The sequence below is a fragment of the Schistocerca cancellata genome, chromosome 9, assembly GCF_023864275.1.
Source record: "Schistocerca cancellata isolate TAMUIC-IGC-003103 chromosome 9, iqSchCanc2.1, whole genome shotgun sequence".
Lineage (NCBI taxonomy): Eukaryota > Metazoa > Arthropoda > Insecta > Orthoptera > Acrididae > Schistocerca > Schistocerca cancellata.
The window spans coordinates 226,890,109-226,904,185 of NC_064634.1; the positions used below are offsets into that span (position 1 = coordinate 226,890,109).

General features: G+C 41.0%; 1 protein-coding gene across 1 annotated transcript in view; it reads left to right on the forward strand.

Moving 5' to 3' along the window:
• Window positions 1–14,077, forward strand: part of LOC126101299 (cyclic nucleotide-gated cation channel alpha-3-like) — an 881,849-nt gene that overhangs the window by 770,038 nt on the left and 97,734 nt on the right. The window contains exon 14 of the mRNA XM_049911978.1: window positions 11,285–11,439. Coding sequence (XP_049767935.1) covers window positions 11,285–11,439 — 155 coding nt within the window. The remainder of the gene's footprint in view (window positions 1–11,284; window positions 11,440–14,077) is intronic.

Consider the following 14,077-nt stretch of genomic DNA (forward strand, 5'->3'; position numbering starts at 1 on the left):
GTGCCTTATAATTTCACGTCGTTCATCAGTGTAACAAGGCTACCCCACTTTTAATCTCTTCTTGATAATCAATAAAATTTGATTCCTATACCTGTTTGTCTGTTTTGTAGCTTTCGCCCTGTCCCTTTTTAATATCATTTATTATTGCCTGTAGTAGAAAAAGAGGTTCAGTGTCTCTCCGGTCAGTGGACAGAGACGAATTCTTGTACTTGTTAACGGAGAAAGTGCAACAGTCAGAGCAGCTCATCATTTACGTAAACTGCATCTCTTCAAAATACAAGCGCTATAAGCTTCAGGATCTTTTGAACGGTGACCTGACTAGGAGCAGATTCAGACAGGTAAGTCGTTGTGCCTTAGGACAACAAAATTTCCTGAAGCAAAACTCAGACGAACATAACCCGATGAGGGATCGAAGCAGGTAATGATACCATTTACATGACCTGAGGCTGAAGCGTAAGAAGTTTTTACAAGTAAAGGGGTGCCAGAACTCCACCGATAAAGTATCAGAGGTTGTTCAGGGGCATTTTCTGAGCATTTTGATTTCAGAGACCCTCGATGTCCGGTGTCTCGTTACATGATTTATTCAGTTTGTCACCACCATAGTTACCTTTAATTACAGGCAAATACCTTCACAACAATTAAAAACTCTGTAATACAACACAAAATACAGAACAATGCAACAGCCCTCGAACAGAAGCTAAAGCAGCGTTGCCGTCGATGGGAAACCAACATAACGTCGTTGTACTACTCTTCCATTGCTTTCACAGATCGCATACACGAGATGCATTTCGGCAAACTCTCCATCAGCAAACTTATCCTTACTTCTGTGTGTCACGGTTAACGAAAACTAAGCCAGCAAAAAAAGCACCCCTGAATGCAGTCTTGCAATTAATGAGAAAAGTGTGGTTCACCAGTGTTATGCAGATATATTCACTGAAATATAGATACAAAGACAGATGAAGGCAACACATCACACGAAATGCGATCGGTCTGTAACGGGTCACCGAAGACCACGGGACGCCCAACATAATTGTGCCAGGAAGAGAGACCTGTACCATCGACAATAACTGGTGTCACTCAAGTGGCGTGCTTGCACGCAGAAACTGTAGAGATTTGGTCAAGGTCCCAAATAGGGTTATGCAACCTACGGCAAGAATAATGACAACACAGATTAACAACCGTTCATAGCAGTTTAATAAGAGTAATTATACATTACATAACTTGAGAAGGAAAGTTACACGTAGCAAGGTAGTGCAATGACCACTTACACTGATCAGTCTTTGAACACGTAGCGTCCTGAATCGAATCCAGGGGACGGTGAGTTGCGTAACTAGAAGGATGTCCAGTTGGAAACTTCTGGGCACCAAATGTAAACAATCCTTATGCTGCCTTGAGGCCCATAGTTGATACTGTCGCATTAACTTTGGATACACTCTCAATGGAGCTGTGAGTCCACGATGGGAACTATTTGACTGACGTGAGTTGGAAGCATAGCATGCTCCGTGTTGTGTGCGCCCTCTATGGCGTTGACCGTAACTATGTTGCGCCATTCTGGAGGCTGGCATTGTTGTATGGTGCCCCCTCTATGCGTGGCTGACTCTCGTAACTTACGTCGGACACAGTAAGGAGAAAAACTAGTATCGAACGAAGCACCCTCTACAGTCTACTAAACGGCGTCTTGAAGAGTGTACGAGTACATACAGAAATTACAACACAGTTACCCAAAATAAAAGAACGGCTAACTATAGTCACTACTGCAATAGCACGCAGAGCATGTACTCAAAAATGTGAATCGCGAAAGCAACTGAGCAGTCATAAAACCATGCAGCTATACTCGAATGGACCAAAATTCACATCCTGACCAAACCACCCTGCTTTTGATCTTTTGTGTATTCTCTGAAAGTGTCCATCTGTATGTCCATATGGTTCTGTCTAAGAAATTAGGAGCAATTCCAACTCTGGTCCCTTTAAACAGGTAGGTACAGGAGGCACTTTTTCAATGACGTCACTGCCTCCGGAAAATCAAACGCTACCGAAACAGGATAAAAAAGTACTTTTAATAAAGCATAACTACTTGTAACTAGCGAGCTTAGATCGCTATCTTGTATCTGACATCCCAAAACTAACACTGTAAAACTTTAAGGTGAAGGGATGACATTTACAGTGGGGATTCCTTAGTAAGAATAGTGGAAACAGAAAACAATTAAAAATCAACATCTGATTCAAAAACTACACAGGTATGTCTGCGAAAGATGATAATTTTTTGTGGGAGGAAAAAATATACCATTAGAAGAACCGAAAGAAAAGATTTGGATGACGGATAGTTCACCGAAGTATATTCTCCAAAACACAAACTAAAAGAAACAGTACGAGAGGTGACTTGTTGACATACACAAACTACTGCACAATAACCAATGCTGTATGAGCTATTCATTGTAGAAAATAGCAGACGTTTGCTGTGTATTGCATTCTTCTCCAAAGGCGTATTGTAGAATGTTTTCATTCTTTTCAGATCTTTAAATTCAATGCAGATTCGAGGAGTGCTATGTTTTCTTTCTTCATGATACGTGGAACTGTTGCTCTTGCAACCGTCCATGATTCCTCTGCCTGTCTTGTTTTCCATTAAGGAGAAATTACGCTGGCGATTCTTTAGGTAAAATGAACGGTATAAAGTGACGGTATATGACCGACTTTTTCGTCACTCTTCGTGTAACTTCCAGTACAGAAAACTAGCAGCACGGAGCTAGCTATCCTCAATGACAGCCAACAGCCGGTTGTCGCTTGGCTGGTTTTCCCATACCGCCAGATATTATGGGTGCATGATCGAAACTGCTTATAAAGGAACACATCATGTACAAAGCTTAACACGCTTAGGTGGTCGTCAGTTCACTGGTTTCACGGTGTCCACTACTATTTCTTTTCCTGTACTAATTTCCTCATTTCAGTCAGGGTCCATAGTAATTTGTTGCGCCGACTGCTCATTAAAACTGCAACACCAGAAAGGATAGTAAATAACAAAATCTCCTTATGAAGCGATTACACTAGACTAGGAAGAATACATAACTTCCTCATTTCAGTTGGAAGTCTGTGTGTCCTGTGAACCAACGCATATGTATCTTGTACTCATGGTCTCAAGTCTTTTCGTTTCATTGCTTCCATTGCATCTTCGATAAATAAGTTAAACAGCACTCGCCAACTAGCTTCATCGCGTCACAGCTTTTATTTCTTTTTATTTTCCTCATTACACTCATTTTTTTGTAAACACTGTAAATCGTCGCCTGTCTCTTTACTGTATCTCAATTCCTTAAAGTATTATATGTTGTGCTCATAGGCGAACGAGGTTACAATGACACCTCAACATCTATTAAGTGATTAACATGTTAGCATATTTATTTACACTAGCTTCAATGTGTACAGATGTATAAAATAAATACGTAACTTCGTTATCCGTAGGTGTAACAGTTCCATATTGACAGTTCGATAGTACTGTGGACCACTGGCTATCAGTACGATGTTCAATCACTTGCTGATTACTAACAGAACAGTCATTTCACTGCTGCTTCGTCCATGTACGCAATGGACATACATATGTTGAGCACACCTCCTCCTCCTCTTCTATCTCTTCCACCCTCTGTCTGTCCACTTCATCCTCCCTCCGCTATCAATCTGTCTCCTCCTTCCAACTCTTTATGTTGCCTCATCTACTTCACCTCCCTTTATCCATTTCCTCCATCCTCTATTCTCTCTGACCTATCTTTCTGCTCTCCTCTCATTGACCATATCTTCCTTCTACCTTCTCTGTTTCCAACTCCACCACCCCCTCTTCCTTTTCCAACTGCCCACTACAATTCTACAACTTCCACCTGTCTTATCCATTTCCCCCTCCATCTCTCTCTCTGTCCATTTCCTCCCTCCAACTCGCTCTGTCCATCCTCTCCTCTATCCATTTCAACCTGACTCAAGCCATGCTCATTGACTCATGTAGCCCCTGCAGCACAGGTCAATAAAGCGGGCTGAAGTTACTCCCACAACATGCCTGCCATGCACGCCAGGGTGCGAAACAGGGGCACACGAACTATTGGGACTGATCTTCTCTAAGTTATTTAAATCCATCAGTGCTTTCTTCCCAGCAGTTCGGAGTAATCTGATGACAAAACTGTGTCTTTATCCCCTTTGTCATGTAAACGCTCCACCAGTAGAAACTAATAATATATCTCCTTTTTCACACTGATGTCCTACTTCTTCATTCTCCAAATGTTACGCATTTGACTCTTACACCCTCATGTTAAGTGTCTCTATTGTCTGTGATTAGTTACTAATTGATCACTCCAACTCCTTGCTGGGCTACCCATTATCTTCTCCCTATTTGTCAAAAATTCATTACTATTTTAGCCAATCTATTTTCGTTCCTTCTTGTGAAATCATTTCTACCTTTATTTCTATTCTCCTTGATATATTCATTTATACTTTTCAATCTATTTCTCGTCTGACTTTTACACTCCATAACATATTACATATTCTGTAGCCAGCTGCTCTTCTTAAAAATATTCCGCAACTTGTATTCTTCTTTCATTTCCGGATGTTATTGTTCAAGTCTGACGACCTGTATGTGTTTCTTGTCCGTGAAGAATATGGTGTTTCCCAAGAAGTTCAATCCATTTACTCTCTCTGCTTTCTGGCCTTCTACACAATTTTGCTTGTGACGGGCTGCTGACCATTAAAAGCCATGACATTTGTTTTTTGGTCGAGATTGTTATTTCTTTCTGGCAGTGCCATTTAATTTATAAGTGGCTTTTTAAAAGTTTTCCTCGCTGTCAATTATGAAAATTTTATCATCAGCAAAAAGTGTTATCGCTGGATAATTTGGTTGTTTAAGGTTATGGGTTTTAGACTCTATTTCTTTTAGCCATTGTCTCAACGTATCATCAACACAGATATCAAAAAGTAACAGAGACTTTCTAGCTGATAAATCTCCAATGATTTTCTACAGTTTCCGAAGTATTGTAACAGCTGCTGTATATTTGTGTCAGCTTTTTGCATTAACGAACTTTTCCCACAGTTCTGAATGCCTGATTTTTCGTCGTCTTGGCCTACCTTAGAAATATGAGTTAGTGATCGAAGGTAGCAAAGCTAAATGGTTTGCACTAGAACGGAAAAGAGAAAACATCCTTGATAATGATAGTTTCTGAGATTTTACAGAAAAAAATTATGTCGATACTTCTAGGGGTACTGGCTTGGCATTGCCAGTACGGTCTTTGTTATAATTTGGCTATTACACATGGTATACTCACCTTCTATGTCTTCCCTGGCTTGTTTTCTTTCCACAGATCAAGTAATATTTGTAACTTTTTTTCCGAAGGACGGTGTACACAGTTATCTATGAAATAAAGTCAAAGCATTATTAAATAATTCGCATCTTCGGAAATGTCATATACTTATTATAACTCGGTTTAAAAATATTGGTATTTTGGATCACGTTCGTAAAAGTTATGTGGTTTTCTTGTAGCAATTTCAACCAACTGTGCACTATAACCTTTTGATCTAGACACGAAAATATTTCTGGCGCAACATTTACAAAACTTAAGCTGCTGTATTGAGAGTGTATTTTTTGCAAGATGAAAGGTTTTTTTTTAAAAAAAAGAAGTAATGTTCGTAATTGTACATGGTGTTCGGAAACTTCCGTTACAAACGCCTAGGATTTGTAGAGGGGAGCGAGTACATAATATTTTGAATAGGAATCTTTGTCGAGAAAAGTCATCCAAGGAGGCTTCAGAGCGTCAAAGTTATAGACGCAGGTGTCTGTAAACGTATGTAGATGAAGGATGATACTGTGATGATGTTACAAACTTTCAAGCATGATGGAAACGGTAAACGTATCAATTTGAAGTTGGGATACCTCTACCGGAAACGAAAGAGTCGACAGCTGTAAGCGAAAAACGTTGTGTTACCTCTGACAGTGGAATACATGTGCCATTACCGTTGTTGCTAAGAATGTGGGGTACGCAACTTTCATAGGTGGTACTATGGATCAAAACAAGACAACACGTCTAGTAAGCAAGGGCTCTAAAACAGATACCAGAGAGGCTATGAGCACTTATTCATCTTCGCTAGTGTGGAACACTACTGTGTTCAACAAGTGCTTAAAGCTCTTAATATATCATGGAATTACACGTTATATACAACCATTTACAAGCGCCTCTGTAGCATCGTTGGAAGACGTTTCTGGACATGAGTTCCTATTCAAGATATTATGTATTCACCTCCTCCTAAAAGTCCCAGAAGTTTATAACGGTAATTTCCGAACTCCGTATGTAAGGATGCCTAGTTCGAGATGACGGATAACAGAAAGGTATTTTGAAGAAAATTATATTCGTATCACGTGATCCATGTGTGTCTAAGTGCTACTGGAGTTGCGTGGGATCTCTGAATCTACAAAATGTGAGAGTTTATTCAATTAAATCTCCTCAATAATGTCTTTACTACACTACTGGCCACTAAAATGGCTACACCGCGAAGATGACGAGCTACAGACGTGAAATTTAACAGACAGGAAGAAGATGCTGTGATATGCAAAATGATAAGTTTTTCAGAGCATTCACACATGGTTGGCGCCGGCGACACCTACAACGTGCTGACATTGTGAAAGTTTCCAACCGATTTCTCATACACAAACAGAAGTTGACCGGCAATGCCTGGTGAAATGTTGTTGTGATGCCTCGTGTAAGGAGGAGAAATGCGCACCATCACGTTTCCGACTTCGATAAAGGTCGGATTGTAGCCTATCGCGATTTCGGTTTATCGTATCGCGACATTGCTGCTCGCGTTGGTTGACATCCAATGACTGTTAGCAGAATATGGAATCGGTGGGTTCAGGAGGGTAACACAGAACGCCGTGTTGGATCCTAACGGCCTCGTATCACTAGCAGTCGAGATGACAGACATCTTATCCGCGTGGCTGTAATGGATCGTACAGCCACGTCTCGATCCCTGAGTCAACAGATGGGGACGTTTGCAAGACAACAACAATCTGCACGAACAGTTCGACGACGTTTACAGCAGCATGGACTATCATCTCAGAGACCATGACTGCGGCTACCCTTGACGCTGCATCACAGACAGGAGCGCCTGCGATGGTGTACTCAACGACGAACCTGGATGCACGAATGGCGAAACGTCATTTTTTTTGGATGCAGCCAGGTTCTGTTTACAGCATCATGATGGTCGCATCCATGTTTGACGACATCGCGGTGATCGCACATTAGAAGCGTGTATTCGTCATCGCCATACTGGTGATACACACATCCATGCCCGAGGCAGGATTAGAACCTGCGGCCGTAGCAGTCGTGCGGTTCCAGACTGTAGCGACTAGAACCACTCGGCCACCACGGCCGGCGGCGTGATGGTATGGGGTGCCATTGCTCACACGTCACGGTTACCTCTTGTTTGGATTGACGGCGCTTTGAACAGTGGACGTTACATCCCATATGTGTTACGACCCGTGGCTCTACCATGCATTCGATCCCTGCGAAACCCTACATTTCAGCAGGATAATGCACGACCGCATGCTGCAGGTCCTGTACGGGCCTTCTGGATACAGAAAATGTTCGACTGCTGCCATGGCCAGCACATTCTCCAAATCTCTCAACAGTTGAAAACGTATGGTCAATGGTGACCGATCAACTGGCTCGTCACAATACGCCAGTCACTACTCTTGATGAACTGTGGTATCGTGTTGAAGCTGCATGGGCAGCTGTACCTGTACACGCCATCCAAGCTCTGTTTGACTCAATACCCAGAGGTGGTTGTTCTGGGTACTGATTTCTCAGGATCTATGCACCCAAATTGCGTGAAAATGTAATCACATGTCAGTTCTAGTATAATATATTTTTCCAATGAATACCCCTTTATCATCTGCATTTCTTCTTGGAGTAGCAATATTAATGGCCGTTAGTGTATTACGTCTTCACGCAGCGGGTACCTACAATATCAGTACAGATGATCAGTGGTACGTGGGGATGCAAGGAGCAGTCCATCATTTCCTTTCTAAAACAGGGATTAACGTTTGGGAAGGGATGAAGGTTGGAATTATACGCGGTATTAATCAAAGATGGGGTATCAGTAATTAGAGAGAACGGCAATTATTTTGTTCTTAAGACAAGGCGTTGCTATGAATATTTACAAAGGGTAACGGGAACATCTTCTACATAGGATAAACCGTTAACAACGATAATTATACAATCTCAATCAATTAATAAAACAAGATCATGGACTTGGGAGTGCCCTAGCAGACATTGTTTGCCTCATGTACACGGCAGAAATGGAGGATGATATGGAACAAGGATAAATAGTGAAATCCATACAATATGTCAGAACTACAAAGAAATAATAAGCAACCAGTTTCATAAATGAAATTTAATTTCATTATCGATTTCGGGTACTTGGCGTCCTTCTTCAGAAAGTTACACCATCGCATTATTCACTAGGGGCAACAATAAGATGCATACAGCAAAATGCCGTAGTCATATGGTACATAATGTCTGCACTTTTTCTTCTTCACAGTCACCACGGAATTTTGCTGTAGGCATCTTATTGTTGACACTCACAAATAATGCAATAGACATAACCTTCTGAAAAAGGGCACTAAGTGCCCGAAGGTGGCAAAGAAAATAAATTTCTTTCATGAAACTGGTTGCTTATTATTTCGTTGTATACAACTACACTTGCTGAGGATGGATAAAATACTAAACTGACAGAATTATGCATGCTAGTATTTTATCGTTACTGAAGTATTGTAAAAAAACACTGGAGAAGGCAGACGGCGAACAATCACATGTAACTGATGTATGAAAAATGAGAAGGAATTCTTCATTCATCGTGCAATCGTTAAGCATGTAATTTCACATACTAGAATAATAGACACAACGTGACTTGCTAGATACAAGGAAACGTGGCATGGCTCGGTCTTTACGACTACGTTTAACATTGGAAAGGAACATATTAACCCGCACAAAATATTCAGAAGAAGAGGCGCGCGAAATAAGTAAATTCCTATGCTGCAGGCGATAGTCTTTTCATTTAATCAGCTGCAAGTCAATTTAGACTAACTTTATTGTTACGTGGCACGACCACGGACAAAATATCAAGGTCAAAGCTACTGTTTAAGGTGTTAAACTTACTCGAACATCACAAGAAATCTTCGGAAAATATACACGTTTGATTTAGTAATGAACCAACTCATGAGAGGCTAAATTCGTGGATCTGTAGACACACGTGGTTATATCTGACCACGGACAAATGCTTTAACTCCAAACCGCGCGTTAAATGCAGAATCCGAATAAATACAACCAATAAATATAACTGAAAATGAATCTACTGAATCACGATTCGAAACTCACTGAAGCTCGCTACATGTAGAAAGGAATCCAACTGTTATCTAATTCCAAGTTATACTAGTAATCTCAGAAGATTTACTGTCATATAATCACATGTTTCCGAAGCAAAGTTAAAAGACTCACACTGTTTACTGCCGATATAAAAAGTTTCTCTATATAACATGGACTCTTCAGAGTCATGGGTTACCTGTTGGAAAAAGCAGTGCTTGACATCATCATCTTCCCCTGAGTGCCAAGACGTTTGAAGTTCCAGAATTATTAGTTAAATTTAGCCCTATTGTCTATCCCAAGGAAATCATTCATCAGACATCTAACTATCAGACTACAGAGGGATCGATCAGGGATTGAACTTTACTAAATAATTCCTAGTACCTTTCTCTCACAGGGCACATGAAGTTAGTAATCATGTCAGGAGGGATTGCGTGCTGGTATGACTATCGGAGCGAAGTTCGACCAACTAAATTGGAGCTTAAAGGACAGTTATTGACAATGTGAAGAGTATACCTGAACTTCATTAAACATAGAAGATGTATAAAATTCAAACACTATGGTTCCGTTAAGGTAAACTGTATTAATCATCGTTGTTCATCGAGGAATAGGTTGGTTGAGGGACACAACATGGATGCTCATATGCTCACGTACAAGATGATATTCACAATTTCCTAGCAAAAGTGGAGGTGTCACATACGGCTTGAGATCGGCAGCGGAAAGAAAAACGAAACACAGTCGGGATCATGATGCGTGGAGTGAATCATCACAGGACGAGGAGCAAGTTAGGTTCCATCCGAATCTAGTTAAATGCTAGCTAAATTATCACTCAAGAGGGCGCCATAATGCTTCGAACATATGAGTTTAGAATTATAGAAAGTTCCTAAACCAAGTTGTCTGAACTACTCTCATCCCAAATCACCGTCTATGTCAGCACGGAAACCCCACATCACACTCGCCACACACCAGCTCAGCGACTCGTCTGCGACTGACTGACACTGTACAAAATCCAACTTCCCTCACCTCTGTGCCTAGAGACAGAAAAACTCCCGGTAGGTCGCCTTTCCAGTACAGTGGTGGGAAACACTGAACCATTAGTCACTCACTACAACTGTTCATCGGTTTTTAAGGAAAACGCTACATCCTAGATTCTCCCTGATTTTTACTTCTAATCCCTAATTACTAGAATACATCTACGTTGGTACAGCCCAAACATACAGGCGATATCTCCCTGGTCCCTAGTGGAACTTGCAAAACAGACTGACTCATTCATACAATCAGGCAGAAAAGATATATAAGAAGGAGTTCCAATAAAGAAGGTACCATTACATAACAGATGAACACATTTCCCTGCTCATTCCTTCTCCAGACGCTCGTCACATCAGTAAAAGAATGAGATTCAGAGTGACTCGCCTGCTAATAACACGCTCGGGAATTCCAAGTGGCGAACCTTATGAAACAAAACTGACAGTACTTCTTCAAATGCACTAGATTTTCATAATGTTAAACACGTTTAAGAAGGTAGAACGTTGTAACGTAATCCCACAAAAAATAAAAACCGATTGGAATGGTGGTAAAATCAGAGATCTCGGGCTGTCCGACCGTTACTCAATATGACGAATAATTGAAGAATCACTAAATTTTCTCACAGTACCATTTATTTTGGTAATTGAAATGTGAATGACGATCGTCATTATATAAAAAGAATGGCTGACAAAAGTAGATCGGTCTATTAAGATGGACTCAAAACAACCTTAAGGTTATTATTGCTGTCCAGACATAGATTTTGTGATTCACTTCGGCGAGCACGTAGCTGTTGCGTCAGTACAATGTCCCTTTTGTAACAAAACATCGCGTTAATGATTTCGCTTAGTCACCATACGTTCCCACCTTTCCTGTTGCAGGTGACCATCTTCCAAGAGTGCCAACCTGAGTTCCTGCATGACCTGGTGCTGAAGATGAAGGCGTACATCTTCACACCGGGTGACATCATCTGCCGCAAAGGCGAGGTCGCCAGGGAGATGTTTATTATTGCGGACGGCATCCTCGAGGTCATCAGGTGGGTGGAGAGCTTTTGGCAATATTCTAGTGCTGAAAGGAATATTCAAACTTGACGTAGCAGCGCGGATCTGTAAACTCTGTACTATTAAACTGTTATTACTATTTAAGCAGTTGAACTGTTTAATTAGTGGTAGAGCTTACATCCATTGGTTGTGTTAACAACGGTTACAGTCATTATTACGAGTACGTACTATTACTGATTCAAAAACTACTGGATCGTAAAAGTTCAAGTGAAGTTTATTGACTCGGAAACTATTGAATGGTAACAGTTCAAGTCAAGTTTATTTTCATTTATTAATGATGTTTGGAAATCACCCGCAGAGCCAGCCTCAGAAAGTTTCTTAACATTTATATCAGTAGCACCCAGATACAGTTAAAAGGAATCATGCGAAACAGGTACCATTATACCAACTGTCATTTACCTTGATATACCATATTATAATGCAAACAAAAAAATTACTTGCCCGTATGCTGATATGTCATTCTCCTATAAAATTGTATAGTAGTTTATCACACTTTGGTCTTCTGTTGCTGTAAGAGTTTGAGTGTTTGTCGGTAAAAAAATATTGTCACAGGACATGAGACGCAGCATTAGTTTTGTAGTGTATTGATATCTTCTGTCGTAGCGGAAGAAACTGTGGTAAAACAACTCCCTCACTGCTGCATTTACATTTAGAAGATGGGATCATGTTGAGACGATAGAGATGTTCCCGGAAAAAATTACGATTAAACCGAAGGCATGCCTTTGTCACTATAAAGTTGCTGCTGAATTTGCAATTTTGGTGCCAGGGACATGATAGTAGATTAGACGTAACTGGGACATCATGTCTCCCTTTAATTTCCTAAGAGTAATGCAGGTTTTCGTTCCATTGTGTCCCGATTCTAGCTTTTATGGCATGTAAGTGGAACCCTAATCGTATTTCACTAGAGCAGTTTATACATCGCACCCCGACAAGAACAGTAACACAGCTCAGAAATGCAATAAGTGAGAAAAATCGACTGAGGGAATTCTACATAACTTACATTAAAACAAACAATCCTGTTGGCAGAACATTCGCAAATGAGAATTATAGCAGAGATTGCAAATACCGCTTCAGTAATTTACAACTGAAGCGATATTTTCTACCTCTGCTGTTACACTGAAACAGTATAAGGTTCCTTGTAATTTCAGGTAAGCATTTCTTGCAGTTAACGCCATTACTCTCTAGACAACAGTACACTAAGGTGAGAAAAGTCACGGAATACCTCATAATGCTGTGTCGGACCTCCTTTTTCACTGCGTAGTACAGCAGTTTATCGTGGCATGCACTTGATAAGTCTTTGGAAGTTCTCTGTAGAAATAATATTGAGCCTAGCTGTCTCTGTAGCCGCCATAGTTACGATTTTTTTTTTTTTTTTTGTGCGCGAACGTACCTCTCGATTATGTCCCATAAATGTTCGATGGGATTCATGTCGAGCGACACAGGTAGCCAAATAATTTGCTCCAATTATCCAGAAAGCCCGTTAAACGAATCGCGAACAATTGTGGCTTATGACATAGCACATTTTCATTCACAAAAAATTCCGTTGTGTTTTGTGAACATGAAGCCGAACATAACCGCTTCCAACCAGTGATCGGTTCAGTTGGACCAGGGGACCCAGTCCACCAGCTTGCACAGTGCCTTGTTGACGCCTTGGGTCCAGTGACTTCGTGGGGTCTGCGCTTCACTCGAACTCTACCAAAATCTCTTACCACCTGAAGTCGGGACTCATCTGACCAAACCACGGTTCTCCAGCCGTCTAGGGTCCAACTGATATGGGCATGATCCCAGGAGAGGTGTTGCAAGAGAATTTGCGCTGTTAGCAAAGCTCTGTCACAGACCAGATTCCGTCACACTCCCCTAATGGATACGTTCCTCTTACTTCCAAGATTGATTTCTGTGCTTATTTAACGCAGTGTCGCTTGTCTGTTAGCACTGACTACTCTACGCAAACGCCTCTGCTCTCTGACGTTAAGGCCGTCGGCCATTGCATTGCACGTAGTGAGAGGTAATCCCTGAAATTTGGTATCCTCGTCACACTCTTGAGACTATCGATCTCGGAATACTGAATTCCCTAACGATTTCCGAAATGGAAGTCTACCTCCAACTACCACTCCTCGTTCAAAGTCTAAATTCCCGTCGTTCGGCCATAATCATGTCGGAAAACGTTTCACGTGAATCACTTGAATATAAATGACACCCCAGCCAATGCACAGCCCATTCACAACCGGTGTAAGCTATACTACCGCCTTCTGTATATGAGCATATCGCTATCCCATGACGTTCGTCACCACAGTGTAATATGGACGTGTAACTTAATTGGAGATAGTGTCTACTTCTTAGTTTCCCTTTATACTGTTGTGCACTTTCTGTTAAAACATAAAGCTAGTCTTATTGAGGCAGCAACGCTCCTGAACTCATTCTATAATGCAGTATACGAGTTGTTTGGTGTTTCTGACAGCGTAGTATTTTAACAGAATCAACGCCGAGTGTGAATGATGAAATAAATATTGCATCCACTTTAACTTCTAAAAAAACTATACGTTCGTTAGTGAGTATGGGCACTGCTTGCGCGAGTTCGAATTTGTCCCCTCGATTAGTCTTGTCAACGACAAA